Source organism: Solanum verrucosum, unplaced genomic scaffold (assembly GCF_900185275.1).
Source record: "Solanum verrucosum unplaced genomic scaffold, falcon-dt-bn FXZP01000230.1, whole genome shotgun sequence".
In the NCBI taxonomy this organism is placed as follows: Eukaryota; Viridiplantae; Streptophyta; class Magnoliopsida; order Solanales; family Solanaceae; genus Solanum; species Solanum verrucosum.
In genome coordinates, this window is record NW_026019954.1 from 1,467,752 (window position 1) to 1,486,337 (window position 18,586).

Here is an 18,586-nt window from a genome sequence, read left to right on the forward strand (position 1 = left end):
TTAACTGTGTTAAGTATATATAGGGGTTAACTAATGAAGATGAATATATATAATTAAATAGAAAAGAGTGTATTTTAATAATAAGAGATTAGGAGTGAATGTGCACATAGATCACAGCAAAGTTACAGCTAAGATTGAAGAGGGTTTTAAGAGAGCCAACTGTCACAGCAAAATAACAAAAATGAAGTTGTGTTTGGTCGGTCATCTTTGTGGAAAGAATCGAAAATGACAAAAGTGATAACTGTCAAACCACGGCATATCGCGCGCTTATATCAGGTTTTCTTTTTTCAAATTTAAATATAATATAGAGTACTCACTACTCACAATTGAGATTTATTAAGAATGTACTACGCTTCGATTTACTGATATTTTGAAATTTTAAATTTGAATTTAGAAATTTTTAAGTTATTTCAAATAAAATTTAGATATTTGAAAATTATGGTATTATATATCATAATAATAATTTAAAATAAAAGTTATTTACAGAAATATCAATAAATAAAAAATTGATTGACTCTTGAAATTTTAACTGTGCGGTTCTTAATTATGGTTTCTTAAGGACAAAGGCGAAATCAGAAGTTAAAGTTTATGAGTTTGAAATTTCATTTTTTTCAAAATAAAAATAAAAATTATCAGAATAATAATTTGTACGTCCAATAAATTTCTTATACAAATACAAGGTTTTGATCAAAGAAAAAGCGGATAAGTAATATGAGATAAAATGAGTATAATTAAGTAAAATTCATTTATTAATCTCATACTACATGTTCCGGCACGTTGCTTACTTAAAGTCCTAATGTTTTGCTATTAAGCAAATGAAGGAATAAGCTAACCACCATTTTGAGGAAGTAAAACCGTTTTCCTTCTCCTTTTTAGTTCCAAGCCAAACAAAGGAGGAAAATAATGCCCAACATTTGTTACGTTGAACTCTACTAATTAGAGGCCAATAATACAATGATAGGCAATTTAATTTAGTGTATATCTTAGCATTATTAATTCAGATCAATTAACTAGGCAAATTAAAGGATTAGTTGCGCCTAAGCAAATTATAATGGGGAAAAGTCCTTTTGGCCAGAATGGTATTTTACCTTTTTGAACATTTTTATCCTTTTAACTTTAATACTTTTTTATTAAAAAATGGAAAAAAATCAGTTTATTTTAAAATTAAAAAAATATTAAAGATTTTTTTAATTTCTGGCCATTTAGCATTATCCTTGTAATGGTGAATAACATGTGGAAATTTTACGAAAATAGCCTTAGAGAAGCCAATAATTTGGTGGGCTATGTTTCCAGTTTCGACCAGGCAAAAGAACAATATACATCTCTGGCATTCTTCCAAACTTCTCTGAAAGGATCAATGAATTAGAAATCAAGCAAGTATATATGTTACTTTGCCCTCTCTGGTTTTTTTGTCCAACTTAATTCTATCATTTTCTTTTTTTTGTAGGGCTTGGATGTCAATTGTCATGACAACTACTATATTATAAGATTGATGGTTTTTAAATAATGCACAATTATTATGAAAAATGGGAAGGAATATTGTTGTATTTTAATAAATGCAAATAATTGAAGAGTCATCCAATTATTTAGAGAAATGTATTATACAAAGATTTTCTTGAACTTTTGCCATTGGGTAAGGAAAAAACCTCTTTTTGTTGGTGAAAATAGAACTTCAAATACTTACCACCAATGATTGTAGTGTAGTGAATAAGGTTGCGCAAGGAGCACTTCCCCTAAATGGAGCCCTATGTGGTACGGATTCGGATTAGTCCAACTTCAATGCAGAGAAAAAGAAAACTTGAGATACTTCTTTTGTGAATTTCCACAGAAATATAGTCGAAATAACTAAAGATTTTGAAGTGAAGCTGTAAAGTATTAGCTACTCCATAACGCGTTAAGGGTAGAATTTAAGTTTTGACTTGTAAAAGTAATAACTTGACAGGGCAGGTATTAAGAGGGTACAATCTAGAACACAAAAATAGGTGGCAATTGATACACATGGTTATAATTATTATTTATAGTTACAGTTTGGTGGATCTAACATTTGCATGTTATACATGTTAGCTCATCCATCAACAATTATGACAGAGCCAAGTGGGAGCAAGGGGTTCATCTGAATTTAAGATTATAAAATTTAAAAGTCTTTCAACTATTTCGATTTCTATGTCAAATCAAAATAAATTTAAAATTGACTGAGTATATTTTACTCCGAGGAGACTGGAATAGGAACACTAATGAATGAAGTTAATTGTAAGTTGTAGCAGTGAAGTCAATTGTGAACTGTTGAGCCGCGGAAGTAGTAACCGCTATAACTTAAATAGGAGTAAAGTTTTGTTAAGTTGTGCAGCTAGCACCAGTTAATCAATCATGGCAACGCGTTTTACTTTAACTCACTTTTCCTCTCTCTCTCTCTCTCTCTCAATTGTAGTACTACTATACTATATATATTCCCCTTCTCTTCTCCTAAATTCCATCCAAACTAGTAAACTACTCTAAACTTCCATCAAAGTTTTCAACATCTCCTTATTGTTTTTAAGAAGAGAAAAAGAAAATGTCTTCTTCCCATTTCATTTTATCACTTTTTGTATTGATTTCTTTCATCAATGTGTGTTTTGCTTCAAGAAAGCTCAGCGCTTTAGTCCAAGACCCACAAATGCAGCTCCTGGAGTACCACAAAGGTGCACTTCTATCAGGCAAAATCTCTGTTAATCTGATTTGGTATGGTAAATTCAAACCATCTCAAAGAGCTATTGTATCTGATTTCATCACCTCTCTTTCTTCTTCAACTCCATCTAAAACCAATCCTTCAGTAGCACAATGGTGGAAAACCACTGAAAAATACTACCATCTCGCCAATTCTAAGAACACACTTACCCTCTCTTTGGGGAAACAAGTTCTCATCGAAAATTATTCCCTTGGAAAATCACTGACCCAGAAACAAATCGTGCAATTGGCATCAAAGGGTGAACAGAGAGACGCCATTAACGTTGTTTTGACCGCCTCTGATGTTGCTGTTGATGGGTTCTGTGTCAATCGGTGTGGAACTCATGGGTCTTCTAAGGGTGCAGTTATTAAGGGCAAAACTTACAAATTTGCTTATATCTGGGTCGGTAACTCAGAGACTCTGTGTCCTGGTTACTGCGCCTGGCCATTCCACCAGCCTATCTACGGACCACAAAGCCGACCATTGGGTGCACCAAACAACGATGTGGGTGTTGACGGTATGGTGATCAACTTAGCTAGCTTATTAGCTGGAACCGCCACAAACCCATTTGGAAAAGGTTATTATCAGGGCGAAGCAGATGCGCCGTTGGAAGCTGCATCTGCTTGTCCTGGTGTCTACGCGAAGGGTGCTTACCCAGGCTACGCTGGAGATTTATTGGTGGACAAAACAACAGGTGCAAGCTACAATGCACATGGTACAAACGGAAGGAAATATTTGGTTCCTGCTTTATATGATCCTGCTACATCTTCATGCTCCACTTTGGTCTAGAGAGACGAACAGTATTTACATAATAGGATATTTATAATATAGTTGAGCATAGATTTGTAAGATACAATTTGTTGATTCATTCATTTGTTTCAGATTATGATAATATACGATAAAATTATTTTGCTATGTCTATATTACCTTCTAATTTTGTTTTCCTTGCTCAATTGATTTAGTTTTCAAACAAAAACAGGTAATGCAAATCAACAATATTTTGGGAATTCAGCTTAATTAATTAGAGATGTTCAATTAGGCCAAGGCTTATTAGTTGCGCACCTAAGAAAATTATTAGCTTTACATTTTATATACTGTATAAGACTTGGAAGAACGTCTATTAAGCATAAACATGGAGAAGCCAATTATTTAGTAGGCTCTGTTTTCGTGTTTTACTAAATGCTAATAATAATGTATAATTGAAGGAGCTGCCAATATATTTAATTGGAATATGCAAGCAAATTGTTTTCAAGGATTTTTCACTTATTCCCCCGCTAGGTGTTATAGGATATAATTTGCTTTTTGAAATTACAAGTATAAAGGGTAAACAAAAAGAAATACGACACCATATGAAAATATACACTGAAATGAGTTTCAATTGAAATATAATATGATTTGAAGGTGCATTTCCGGTTATTTTCACAAATTTAAAACCTGTACATATTATTTTGTATGACCGTAATTTAAAATTTTACTCTTTTCCAAGTTGAACTGAAATAATGTACAAATGCCTAAAAACTTGGAGTGAAGCTGTGTAAACTGCAAAGTGACAGCTAGTCCATAGCGCGTTAGTAATTATAATGGACACGACGCTTTGAGTAGAGGCACATAATATAATTTAAGTGGTGGCAGGGACATAACTAGGAGAATGACGAACCCACTTTCTCGTAGACTATATATTTGTATTAGAAAACAGGGTCAGCTCTATGCTTATTTGAATAAGGCATTTGCCTTAGGTCCCCCAATTTTAGGGAACTTAAATTTTTACTAAGAATAAATTATGTGCTTATTTTTTTATAGAAAAAAATAATTATTTATAATGTATATATATATTATAAATACTATTTTATTCTCTTTAATCCCATTTAAATAGAAGAAATTAAGAAGAAATATTTTATTTTCTTACACTCTCTACACTAATATTCACATTATTCTTTTAACTCCTATTACACTCTCTTCTTTAAATTTTTGATAAGTTAGAGTAGTACTCTGTTAAAAATATGAATCAATAGTCAAAAAGTGTTGAACAAAGCGAATTGTAAATTCTTGTTCTATTTTTTCTTAGATTTTCAAGCATTATAACAAACATAGTAAAATATGGAGTATACAAATTATCAACTTCTTGAATCAAATTCTATGTTCTAACTCTTATCTTGAAATTTGCCAACTTATTACTTATACAAGTATGTTAGCAATTGATATAATAATTGCATGAGTAAAAATATGTTTTCAACGTTGAATAGATAAAATCTTGTCTAAAGCTAATAATTGAAAAAGAAATCGAATAAATCATTTATAAAAAAATTATTAAGTATATATACTTTGCATTTGAAAATGTAAGAACTTTTTTTTAAAAAAAAATAATGGATATAAAGTTTATTTAGATTTTAGTCCTCTAGTTGAAATTTCGCTTTAGGCTTCCGATTGCGTTGAACCGCCACTGTTAGAAAATTAAATAAATATGCATGTACACTAATTTGTGAACATTTAACAAAACCGATTGAAAGCTCAGTGATAAAGAATGGGTCGTGAAAATGCTTCTCACGCTAGTGTTCATCAAAAGAACTCCACTATCATCAACAAAAAAAAAAATTCTTAAAAAAGAAGAAGAAGAAGCATGTTTTGCAATATATCTCTTTTCTGGTGAGTGCGTGAATATAATGGTGACTTTAGTACTAACCTAGTATGTATTAATTACTTCACTCACAAGGCAGGTATGAGGATTGAGGAGTGGGCAAGGGAGTATTAACTAGACAGGGCGGTATGAGAAATGGGCAATCTACAACATGTCTAAGACGCGGCATGTATGTAAGCTTATCCATGAAGATCGAATTCACCACCATTTGATAAATTGTGTACTTCGAAGGAGCGGATTGATTCCCTTTACTTTTTAAAACATATTTTGGACATACCCTCTCCATTCCTATTAAGGAATAATAGTTACCAAAATTGATCTAAAACTTAAAATAGTTACCAAAATTGATCTAAAACTTAAAATATCTTTTCCTCAAATAAACTAACAATGAAAATAAAAATGTATGAAGTAGTTGTGGGGATGTGGGTTAGTATATTTACATTGCTATGTTTTGCACATTTCTTTCAATATTTTGACTATCACGAAAGTGGTGGTGCAGCAACACTAATGAAGTCAATTATAGCAGTGAGCGATACCCATAGTAGGGCCGTGGAAATAGAAACCGCTATTAGTTGGCAGTAAAGTTGTTCTCTTCCTTATTTTACACAGCTACTAACACTTAATGCCAAACGCATTTTATATTAAAGTCAACTTTTCTACTTCTTCGCACCTTCGTAACAAGCAAAATGCACTCTTTCAATTGCTTGCGCTATATATAATCCGCCTCTCTTCTCCAACATCCAAACTACTCACACACTCAAATTTCCATCAAAACTTAGAGCTTCTATTTTTACAAAGAAATACAAAAGGAACAAAATATGTCTTCTTTCAGTTCCAATTCGACCCATTTCATTTTGAAAATCTTTCTTGTTATTTCCTTCTTTAATGTGTGCTTTGCTTCAAGAAAGCTCACTGCTTTAGTACAAGACCCACAAATGCAGCTCTTGAATTACCACAAGGGTGCACTTCTTTCTGGCAAAATCTCTGTTAATCTGATCTGGTATGGTAAATTCAAGCCGTCTCAAAGAGCTATTGTATCTGATTTCATCACCTCTCTTTCTTCTTCGACTCCATCTAAAACCAATCCTTCAGTAGCACAATGGTGGAAAACCACTGAAAAATACTACCATCTCGCTAATTCTAAGAACACCCTTTCCCTTAATTTGGGCAAACAAATTCTCATCGAAAATTATTCCCTAGGAAAATCACTGACCCAGAAGCAAATTGTGCAATTGGCATCAAAGGGTGAACAGCAAGACGCCATTAACGTTGTTTTGACCGCCTCTGATGTCGCCGTTGATGGGTTCTGTGTTAATCGGTGTGGAACTCATGGGGCTTCTAAGGGTGCTGTTATTAACGGCAAAACTTACAAATTTGCTTATATTTGGGTTGGTAACTCAGAGACTTTTTGTCCTGGCTATTGTGCTTGGCCTTTCCACCAGCCCATCTACGGTCCACAAAGCTCACCATTGGGTGCACCAAACAACGACGTGGGTGTTGACGGTATGGTGATTAACTTAGCTAGCTTATTAGCTGGAACCGCTACAAACCCATTTGGAAACGGTTACTACCAGGGCGAAGTAGATGCGCCATTGGAAGCTGCCTCTGCTTGCCCTGGTGTCTACGCCAAAGGCGCTTACCCAGGCTACGCTGGAGATTTATTGGTGGATAAAACAACAGGTGCAAGCTACAATGCGCATGGTACAAACGGAAGGAAATATTTGGTTCCTGCTCTATATGATCCTGCTACATCTTCATGCTCCACTTTGGTCTAGAGAGACAAACAGAATTTACATAATAGGATATTTATAATATAATTGAGCATAGATTTGTAAGATACAATTTGTTGATTCATTCATTTGTTTCAGATTATGATAATATACGATAAAATTATTTTGATGTCTATATTACCTTCTAATTTTGTTTTCCTTGCTCAATTGATTTAGTTTTCAAACTGTTGAGGATATACAATGATCTAGAATATTCTGTTATACATGTGTATAGTAAGTTAGTTACTAATTCTGTTAGTAGGTTAGTTGTTAAGGCAGTTAGTTAGTTTACTATATAAAGGATCTCTTGATCAATATTGAAGTAACTTGAATAATACAATAAATGATCAATCTCCATCTTCTCTGCTTCTTATTCTTCTTCTCCTCCTCTTTCTATCTTGAATACTCAGTCTATTATTTCATTACTCTATGATTCATCATGGTATCAGAGCTTAGCCAACAGAGTTAAGCTGTAATCGATCTTGAAGGAATTGTATACTCTGAAGTGTGAATTTGTGATCTCTAAATCGTGATTCTTAGTGTTTTTGCATTTATCTACTAAAAAATCAGTAAAAAGTGGTAAATACAACAGTCAATGATGCTGCAAATCAACTGAACTCAACAGCTGCAAATGGAGTTCCTCCAATGATTCAAGGATTGCAGGCTCCGGTAGACTTCAATCATCCCCTTTACCTGTCCAATTCAGATGTTTCAGGTATGACTATCATTTTGTTTCAATTAAAAGGAAGTGAAAACTATGGGGTTTGGAGTAAGTCTATTAGGATTGCGCTATTAGGAAGAAACAAGGTGGGTTTGGTCGATAGATCTTGGAATAAAGAAAGGTTCCCTGTTGAACTGTGGGGTCAATGGGAAAGGGTGAATGCCATAGTCCTATCTTGGCAGATGAATTCTGTCTCAAGTAGTCTTCTTGGTGGGGTAGTGTATGCCACTACTGCTCAAGGTGTTTGGCAAGATTTAAAAGAAAGATTTGATAAGATAGATCGGTCTAGAACGTTTAATATCCATCAAGAAATAGCTACTATGTCACAATGAGTTCATTCTGTATCAGTCTATTTCACTAAGCTAAATGAACTATGGGATGAGTTTGAGTCTATGGTTCCCTTCCCTGCATGTAATTATGAACGATCCAAGGATTTTATAATGTACCTACAGAGGCAAAAGCTCTATCAATTCCTTATGGGCTTGAATGATACATATTCTCAAGCAAGAAGTCAAATCTTGGTAATGGTACCTCTACTATCAGTAAATGCAGCCTACTCAATGGTGATGAGTGATGAGAGTCAGAAGAGTGTAGCTCAAGCTATTAATGCCTTAGGATTATTGGGTGCAATGCCTGGGAATTCTGATGTAGCTATGTACTCCAAGTCTACTAATCAAAACTATCAAAATAGTTACCAGAAAGGAAAAAAAAACATATACATCCAATTATAATCCTAATGTAGTATGTGATCACTGTAAGTTAAAGGGTCACTTCAAGGTGGATTGTTACGGATTGGTTGGGTATCCACCAGGGCATCCAAGACATGGTGAAGTGAAAGGAGGGGTTGAGAATAAGTTGTACAACTCTTATGATAACAGATACAAACCAAGAAGGGCAAGTGCACATAATGCTGCTATTTCTGAAGAATCAGACACACTTGACTCTACAGGGCAACATATGCCTCCAAGGTTCACCTCTGAACCAATGTTCACTTCTGAGCAATATGAGCAAATTTGCAGAATGCTGGAACAATAAACTTAGCCAGTGTCAGCAGCTAACATGTCAGGTATGAATTATACTCTTGAAAAAAACTCCGGTCCACCTGAATGGATCATTGACACAAGGGCTACCAACCACATGACTTCAGATATAAAGCTTCTTAATAAAGACTCTATATTTGATTCTGTGAGTTCCTAAGGAGTGGCATTGCCAAATGGGGATGTAGCTGTGGTCACACACTGGTTCTAGTCATATCTCACCTAACAATACTATTCTTGATGTGTATCATCTGCCACAATTTAAGTATAATCTCTTATCTGTTTCAAAGGCAACTAAGCAACTCAATTGTTCAGCTACCTTTTATCCTAACTTCTGTGTTTTTCAGGATCTCTACAGTGGAAAGGTGAAGGAGATTGGTAGAGAAAGAGCTGGCCTTTACTATCTACTGAGTCATCAAAATGTGACTGGACAGAGCAAAAATGCATATGTGTTTTCTGTTAAGAGAAGTCAAGCTACTACTGATCAAGCTACTATAAAATTGTGGCATAATAGGCTTGGTCATGTGTCATCTAGAGTGTTGTGTCATTTGTTTCCTAGTAAAAAATCTTACGTAGAAGATATTATTGGAAAGTGTTCTATATGTCCATGTGCTAGACAAACTAGGTTGCCTTTTCCAATAAAATCACCTAGTTTTAGTACGAATCCTTTTGATCTTGTGCATATTGATGTGTGGGGGCCTTATAAAGTGCCTACTTGTGATGGTAAAAAATGGTTCTTAACTATAGTGGATGATTTTTCAAGAATGACTTGGGTGTTCTTACTTAAGCTTAAATCTGATACTCTTGTTGTTATTCAACATTTTATTGCTTATGTTAAAACACAATTTGACACATACATAAAAATGATAAGAACTGATAATGTAACTGAATTTGTGAATCAATTGAGTGCTGAGTTACTAGCTAAGTTAGGCATCATACATTAAACATCTTGCTCTTATACTCCTCAACAAAATGGAATTCCTGAAAGAAAACACAGACATATATTAGAAATAACTAGAGCAATAAGATTGCAAGCTAATATTCCTCTCAAATTTTGGGGTTACTGTGTAAAAGTTGCAACTTACTTGATTAATAGAATGTCTTCTACTATATTACATAACATGTCTCCATATGAAAGGCTTCATAATAGAAAACCATCTCTTACACACTTAAAAGTGCTAGGTTGTTTATGTCATGTAAAGATACTACATGAACAAGATAAACTAATGTCTAGAACTAAGCATACAGTGCATATGGGATATTCAGAAACAAAGAAAGGTTACATTTTATTTGATCTAACTAACAAAAAAAAAAATTGTTCATAGGGAAGTAACTTTTAGAGAAGACATGTTCCCTTTCAAAGCTACTATGGATACTCAGTATCAGTTATTTCCTCTAGTGTCTCAGGAGCTGATTAAAGACAATGCATTAGAAACCTTTCAAGTTCCTACTATACATTCTAATCAGACTGTTGAGGAAACCTCACAGGGTGTAGATCCTCTAAATGATGATATTCCAGTTGTGCCTGCAACAGTAACTGCCTCTAGGAATATTCAGCTTGTACCTGGAAGAAAGTCATGTAGGGGCAAACAACCCCATACATGGATGAATGATTTTGTGTCCTTAAGTATCAGTGAGAATGTGCCTCATGCACTATCCAACTATCTATCCTATGTTAATATCTCTACTAAATACCAATGTTATTTGTCTCAGTTCTCTAACATAGTGGAACCTACAACCTATGAAGAAGCTGTGAAGGATCCTAGGTAGGTAGAGGCAATGAAAGCTGAAGTGTCTGCTCTTGAAAGCAACAACACCTGGACAGTGGTATCTCTATCTGAAGGCAAGAGGCCAATTGGATGTAAGTGGATATACAAAGTAAAGTACAAATCCACTAGTGAGGTTGAGAGGTTCAAAGCAAGGCTTGTAGCAAAAGGTTATAGCCAAAAGAAGGGCATTGACTATCAAGAAACATTAAGTCCAGTGGTTAAAATGGTCATACTAAGGACGGTGTTATCTGTTGCAGTATCCATACATTGCATGTTCACCAAATAGATGTTTTTAATGTTTTTTTACAAGGTGACTTGGAGGATGAAATCTACATGTCCCTTCCTCAAGGATTTCAGAGTTAGGGGGAGAGTGTATGTAGACTCTCAAAATCCTTATATGGATTAAAGCAAGCACCAAGACAGTGGAATGCAAAGCTATCCAAAACATTAATCAATTGTGGTTTCAGACAAAGTCAGTTTGATCACTCCTTATATATCAAGAAAATAAATTAAGGAATAATTGTTGTGTTGGTATATGTAGATGACATACTTGTCACTGGAGATAGTTTGGATCAAATCCTAGCAACCAAGGAAGCATTACACAAGAACTTTAAAATGAAGGATCTTGGTGAATTAAAGTATTTTTTGGGCATAGAATTTGCAAGGTATTATAATGCATCAAAGGAAGTATGCCCTTGAGCTTATATCAGAAACTGGACTGAGTGCAGCAAAACCATCATCCACTTCTATGGACACAACTACAAAACTAACTACCACTAAATATATAATCAGCATATCAAAGAAGGTCCAAGTTCAAGTAATGAAGCACTAGCTGATCAAGGGGCATATCAAAGACTTATTGGAAAACTTTTATATCTTACAGTAACCAGACCAGACATATCCTATAGTGTTCAAACACTTAGTCAGTTTTTGCAGACACCAAAACAGACTCACATGGATGCAGCACTTAGAATAGTCAACTATATAAAAGGAAAACCAGTACAAGGGTTGTTACTATTGAGCAACAAGAAAGATATTCTCACAGCCTATTGTGATGCAGACTGGGCTGCTTGTACCTTTTTCAGAAAATCTGTTTCAGGATTCACTATTCAGCTTGGGGACTCATTGATCTCATGGAAGTCAAAGAAACAGTCCACTGTATCTAGAAGTTTAGCTGAATCAGAAAATAGGAGTCTAGCTTCCACAATAGCTGAGTTAACTTGGATTGTAGGCCTTATTACAGATCTTGGAGTTCAAGTTCAACTACTAGTTACAGTATTTAGTGACAGCACAACAACCATTCAAATGACTGCTAATCCAGTGTACCATGAACGGACCAAGCACATAGAAATAGCTGTCATTTCATTAGGGAAAAGATTCAACATGGTCTCATAAAGACTCAGTATATATCGACACATGATCAATCTGATGATGTTCTAACTAAGAGTCTAAACAGAGTTCAACATGTCTATTTGATATCCAAACTTGGACTGGCTAATCTCCTTGCAGTACCAAGTTTGAGGGGGAGTGTTGAGGATATACAATGATCTAGAATATTCTGTTATACATGTGTATAGTAAGTTAGTTACTAATTTTGTTAGTAGGTTAGTTGTTAAGGCAGATAGTTAGTTTACTATATAAAGGATCTCTTGTTCATTATTGAAGTAACTTGAATAATACAATAAAGGATCAATCTCCATCTTCTCTGCTTCTTCTTCTTCTCCTCCTCTTTCTCTTCTTTCTATCTTGAATACTCAGTCTACTATTTCATTACTCTATAATTCATCACAAACAAAGACAGGTAATGCAATTCAACAATATTTTGAATATTCAGCTTAATTAATTAGTGATGTTCAATTAGGCCAAGGCTTATTAGTTGCGCACCTAAAAAAATTACATGGAAGAAGGTCGATTAAGCATAAACATGGAGAAGCCAATTATTTAGTAGGCTCTGTTTTCCTTTTTGACAAGGCAGATGAAGAAGTATCTATATCTTCCAAGTTACAATTATCAAATAAATGTATCGACAGTACCAAATAGAATAAGACGAGAGGTTGTTTTAATTATCCTGAAATAATTTAACCCACCATGTGTATGAAATAACTAATTCCATCACTATAGTATAAATTGTAGAATAAATTATTTCAAACTTGACAACCAAACAAGACACCAAAATATTATTCCAGAACTACTTATCTGTATCCCTCATACCAATGGTCCCTAAAGTGACATCTGGTCCATAACGCGTTAAGTAACTATAATGGAAACGGCGCATAATTTAAGTGGTGAGTGCCTGAATATAATAGTACGTACCTAGTATGTATTAATTACTTCACTCACAAGGCAGGGTATGAGGATTGAGGAGTATTAACTAGACAGGGCAGGTATCAGAAAGTGGTAATCTACAACATGTCTAAGACGCGGCATGTATGTAACATCGAATTCACCACCATTTGACAAATTATGTAGGGTTGGACATATAATACCGAATTAAATTTGGTATTTGGTAATTCAGTATTTAGTATGGTATTCGGGAGTAAAATTTTAGAATTACGGTGTTTGAGTATGGGTGTATGAGACATTAGAATCATTTGGTATTCGGTATTTCCACGAATACCAAATTAGTTACTTAATGAAGGACATATATCAAGTAGTTAATAACTCATTAGTACAAATTTAAAGAGAAAGCTTAATACTAAACATAAATGACCCAAATACATGTCTTTTAGTTGTGTCAATTTACTCTCTTTTTTTATGTCTTTTTACTTGTTGATCTTCTATTATATTGTGCCTCCACATAGAAAAATATAAATGCAATAATATTAACTTTGTGATATAATCGACTACAAATTCAATGCGGTATTACCGAATAAGTTTGATTTACCGATTACCGAATAAATATTTAAAGATTTAATATTTGATATCTACTGTTAACTATCATTACCAAATTCAAAATTTAGAAATATTAACTGAGCGGTTTCTCTTACTTTTTATACAATATTTTGGACATACCCTCTCCATTCCTATTAAGGAATAATTTTACATAAGGTGGTCAAATTTATGTTTTGTGATCCCTCCATTCCAAACTAGTTGTGACGTGTCATTTTTTGATAATCAATTTGACTAATTTGATTAGATTAATTCGATACTAGTATTTTGAAATGGAAGGACTAATATTAATGCAGGAGATTTATCAAACTGTTTTTTCTAACCCTAAAATAACTCTGTTTTCATTAAAAGGTCACCGGAAAATTAGTTGCAAGTTCCTATTATAGCTACAAAATTAATCTAAAACTTAAAATAGCTCTTCCTCAAATAAACTAACAATGAAAAAAATAAAATGAATTACCTAAAATTGGAAACAGATGAAGTAGTTATCAATTTTTCAGAGTAGTTGGTAATAGGTTATTTTGGGGAATGGGGATGTGGGTTAGTATATTTACTTTACTTTGTTTTGCACATTTCTTCCAATATTTTGACTTTCACGAAAGCAACACAAATGAAGTCAATTATAGCAGTGAGCAATGCCCATAGTAGGGCCGCGGAAATAGAAATCGCTTTAAAGTTATTTTGATCTTCATTATGTTGCACGTTAATGCTAAACGCGTTTTATTTTAAAGTCAACTTTTTTCCTTCTTCGCACATTCGTAACAAGCAAAACGCACTCTTTCAATTGCTTGCGCTATATATAATCCGCCTCTCTTCTCCAACATCCATACTACTTACACACTCAAATTTCCATCAAATACTTACAAATAAATACAAAATATGTCTTCTCTCACTTCCAATTCGACCCATTTCATTTTGAAATTCTTTCTTGTTATTTCCTTCTTTAATGTGTGCTTTGCTTCAAGAAAGCTCACTGCGTTAGTACAAGACCCACAAATGCAGCTTTTGAAATACCCCAAGGGTGCACTTCTTTCTGGAAAAATCTCTGTTAATCTGATTTGGTATGGTAAATTCAAGCCATCTCAAAGAGCTATTGTATCTGATTTCATCACCTCCCTTTCTTCTTCAACTCCATCTAAAACCAATCCTTCAGTAGCACAATGGTGGAAAACCACTGAAAAATACTACCATCTCGCTAATTCTAAGAACACTCTTTCCCTTAATTTGGGCAAACAAGTTCTCATCGAAAATTATTCCCTAGGAAAATCACTAACCCAGAAACAAATCGTTCAATTGGCATCAAAGGGTGAACAGAGAGACGCCATTAACGTTGTATTGACCGCATCTGATGTTGCTGTTGATGGGTTCTGTGTTAATCGGTGTGGAACTCATGGGGCTTCTAAGGGTGCTGTTATTAACGGCAAAACTTATAAATTTGCTTATATTTGGGTTGGTAACTCAGAGACTCTGTGTCCTGGCTACTGTGCCTGGCCATTCCACCAGCCCATCTACGGACCACAAAGCCCACCATTGGGTGCACCAAACAACGATGTGGGTGTTGACGGTATGGTGATCAACTTAGCTAGCTTATTAGCTGGAACCGCCACAAACCCATTTGGAAACGGTTACTACCAGGGCGAAGCAGATGCGCCATTGGAAGCTGCATCTGCTTGCCCTGGTGTCTATGCGAAGGGCGCTTACCCAGGCTACGCTGGAGATTTATTGGTGGATAAAACAACAGGTGCAAGCTACAATGCACATGGTACAAATGGAAGGAAATACTTGGTTCCTGCTCTATATGATCCTGCTACTTCTTCATGTTCAACTCTAGTCTAGAGAGAAGCAGTATTTACAAAATAGGATATACTATAATCGAGCATAGCATTGTAATATATGATTTATTGATTCGTTCATTTGATAATATTTAACTTTTACTAATCGCGTATAGCATTATAACTTGCTCACAAAATATTTCAAGATATGCATTCTCTAGAGTTGTGATAATATGTTTTTCTACAAATTGAACAAAATACAAAGGCAAACAAGGAGAGTAAATGCCTTAGTAGTTCTTTATTATCATGGATAATCTTACAAACCTCTCCTAAGGTCTTAGCTTTATAACCTTAATGAACAGTTTATTCTTAAATCGGAATGAAAGATGATAGTGAAAAACTTTATTAACACCTAATACAAGTTAACTTTATAATAAGCATTATATCTCCCATTTGTTAGCCACCCTTTGATGAGCATAACTTGTACTTCTACCATTCATACATTTGTAAGTCATGCTTGGCTAAGGCCTATTTTCATCTAAGACTATTATAATTTGTCATTTCAATATTGTTCTCAATTACATTCCGTGTATAGGCCTTGTTCCATAATTGTATCATAGTGCAAAATTTGCCTCTACAGTTTGACGACTATCTTGGGAATTCAGATCAATTGATTATTGATCAATTCATACATTTTCTATGTTAGACTAATTGAGAAGCCAATAATTTAGTGTCTCTTTTTCTGTTTCGACTAGGCAAAATAACACTATAGATAGCTGGCATGTCTCCAAGTTTTATTTAATAAATGAATCAACACAAATTGCATAAGACAAGAGGTTTGATATGACTAGAAATCAGTCATATCTAACTTGTATTGTTTTGTTCTTTGGTAGGGCTTGGATGTCATGACCAGTTGACAACCATTATAGGAATTGATAATGCTCAATGATGAACAAGCTGGGAGGAATGTTGTGTTGTACTAAATAATAATAATAAATTTCTTTTACTATTCAGCATAATTAAAAAAAAAAAAATCCCTTACACTGAATTAGCCTGGTGCTCATAGGATTACTTTTAGAAATTAGATATGTAGTTTGTATACAAAAAGAACAAAGACAGCATATTGTCACGGACTTAGACTCACATAAAGCTCCGTGGTTTTATTGGCAAAGTGGCGGTCCTGACAATATGAAGAAAAAAAAAATACTGAAATGAACTTCAAATTAAATAGAGCTCTTCGTCCCAATTTATAAGATCCGTAATGTCAAATTTTGAGAGTAAAATGGAACTTTCTTTGACCATGTTTTTTAAATATTTTTGAATTGCTAATTATTGTGTAAATTTTAACTCAAGTTTTGTAAAGATCTCATGTACTTCCAATGTCAAGGTCGAAATTAGGAAGTTTGACTCCCAGTAAATGAAAATTGTCACACAGAAAGATAGAGGGAATAGTAAGGTGCAATATTTCCTGTATTCCCAAACTGTTTAACACTTGAACATATCTTTTTTGCAATTGTAATTCATCAAATACTGCTGTTTTTTCCATCTTCCACAGAAATTTAGATGAATATGGAGTGAATCTGTGAAAAGTGGCAGCTACGTACTTCATTACGCATTAATAAACATGGATATGACGCTCTGAGTAAAGAGGCGTAGAATTTACGTACCCAATACTAGGCTACTAGCATGTATGAGGAGGAAAAAATAGGTTGCAATTGGTAATAGGTTTAGTTGGGGGAGGGGGATTTAGCTTTCTTTTGAAACAAGTTGGTATTGCTCTGTTTTGCCCAATTATAACAATTAAAATATCAATTAAACACTAATGAATGATCAATAAAGTCATGAATTGGAATAGTGATGTGAATAGTTGAGCCGCTGTAGTAGTAACTGCTGCTTATAAGTTGACAGTTAAGTTTTTTCTTATTCCTTATGCATGTGTTGCACTTGCAGCTAGCTCCACTTAATTTAATTGCCAACGCGTTTTTAGTTAAAGTCACTGTAACCTTCTTTCTCAGCACCTTCCCAATAATTACACCCTTCATTCCCTTATATATTCATTCTTCTGCCTCTCTTTTCCTACATTCTATCCAAACTTAATTCATTCAAGTCTTTTACTTCTCACTCACCATTAAAAAAAATGTCTCTTCTCTGTTCCAATTCGACTCATTTCATTTTATCACTTTTTGTATTGATTTCTTTCATCAATGTGTGTTTTGCTTCAAGAAAGCTCAGTGCTTTAGTCCAAGATCCACAAATGCAGCTCTTGAAGTACCACAAGGGTGCACTTCTTTCTGGTAAAATATCTGTCAATTTGATTTGGTATGGCAAATTCAAGCCATCCCAAAGAGCTATTGTATCCGATTTCATCACCTCCCTTTCTTCTTCAGTTCCATCTAAAACTAATCCTTCAGTAGCACAATGGTGGAAAGTCACTGAAAAATACTACCATCTAGCTAATTCTAAGAACACCCTTTCCCTCTCTTTGGGTAAACAACTTCTCATTGAAAATTATTCCCTTGGAAAATCACTGACCCAAAAGCAAATCGTGCAATTAGCATCAAAGGGTGAACAGAAAGACTCCATTAACGTTGTTTTGACCGCCTCTGATGTTGCTGTTGATGGGTTCTGTGTCAATCGGTGTGGAACTCATGGTGCTTCTAAAGGTGCTGTTATTAATGGCAAGACTTACAAATTTGCTTATATTTGGGTTGGTAACTCAGAGACTCTGTGTCCTGGCTACTGTGCCTGGCCATTCCACCAACCCATCTACGGACCACAGAGCGCACCATTGGGTGCACCAAACAACGATGTGGGTGCTGATGGTATGGTGATCAACTTAGCTAGCTTATTAGCTGGAACGGCAACGAACCCATTTGGAAACGGTTACTATCAGGGCGAAGCAGATGCGCCATTAGAAGCTGCATCTGCTTGCCCTGGTGTCTACGCCAAGGGCTCTTACCCAGGCTATGCTGGTGATTTATTGGTTGACAAGACTACAGGTGCAAGCTACAATGCACATGGTACAAATGGAAGGAAATACTTGGTTCCTGCTCTATATGATCCTGCTACATCTTCATGTTCCACTTTGGTTTAGACCTTAGAAATACTATAATCGAGTATAGAGTTATAGTAACATATTCTAGTATATGATTTCTTGATTCATTCATTTGTTTGAGATATGATAATATATACACTTTGCTAGTTCTATATTCCTGTTAATCTTCTTGGTTTCCTCCCCCAATTGATTTAAGAGTTCTTATTTTTCTAACAAAAAAGTAATGCAACTCAAC

General features: G+C 34.6%; 4 protein-coding genes across 4 annotated transcripts in view; all 4 read left to right on the plus strand.

The window, feature by feature from the left end:
- LOC125814193 (14-3-3 protein 7) overlaps nt 1–18,586 on the plus strand; it is a 330,997-nt gene that overhangs the window by 25,375 nt on the left and 287,036 nt on the right. The gene's annotated exons all lie outside the window — the stretch shown is intronic.
- Nucleotides 2,497–3,625, plus strand: LOC125814182 (protein PHOSPHATE-INDUCED 1-like). Its single transcript, XM_049493638.1, has one exon. It carries the CDS (start codon nt 2,552–2,554, stop codon nt 3,491–3,493), a length of 942 nt encoding a protein of 313 aa, XP_049349595.1. The 5' UTR covers nt 2,497–2,551; the 3' UTR covers nt 3,494–3,625.
- On the plus strand, nt 6,275–18,428 carry LOC125814103 (protein PHOSPHATE-INDUCED 1). The gene is made up of 2 exons (XM_049493558.1): nt 6,275–7,019; nt 18,296–18,428. The coding sequence occupies exons 1-2, from the start codon at nt 6,275–6,277 to the stop codon at nt 18,388–18,390; spliced, it is 840 nt and encodes a 279-aa protein (XP_049349515.1). The 3' UTR covers nt 18,391–18,428.
- LOC125814180 (protein PHOSPHATE-INDUCED 1-like) lies at nt 14,385–15,448 on the plus strand. The gene has a single exon (XM_049493635.1). It carries the CDS (start codon nt 14,404–14,406, stop codon nt 15,358–15,360), a length of 957 nt encoding a protein of 318 aa, XP_049349592.1. The 5' UTR covers nt 14,385–14,403; the 3' UTR covers nt 15,361–15,448.

Bases quoted from the DNA above. Each gene is read 5' to 3' on its own strand.
- LOC125814182 (XM_049493638.1), top strand. From the start codon at position 2,552: ATGTCTTCTTCCCATTTCATTTTATCACTTTTTGTATTGATTTCTTTC.
- LOC125814103 (XM_049493558.1), top strand. From the start codon at position 6,275: ATGCAGCTCTTGAATTACCACAAGGGTGCACTTCTTTCTGGCAAAATC. The intron at 7,020-18,295 runs GTGCAAGCTACA...ACAAGACTACAG, and splicing joins ATTGGTGGATAAAACAACAG to GTGCAAGCTACAATGCACAT.
- LOC125814180 (XM_049493635.1), top strand. From the start codon at position 14,404: ATGTCTTCTCTCACTTCCAATTCGACCCATTTCATTTTGAAATTCTTT.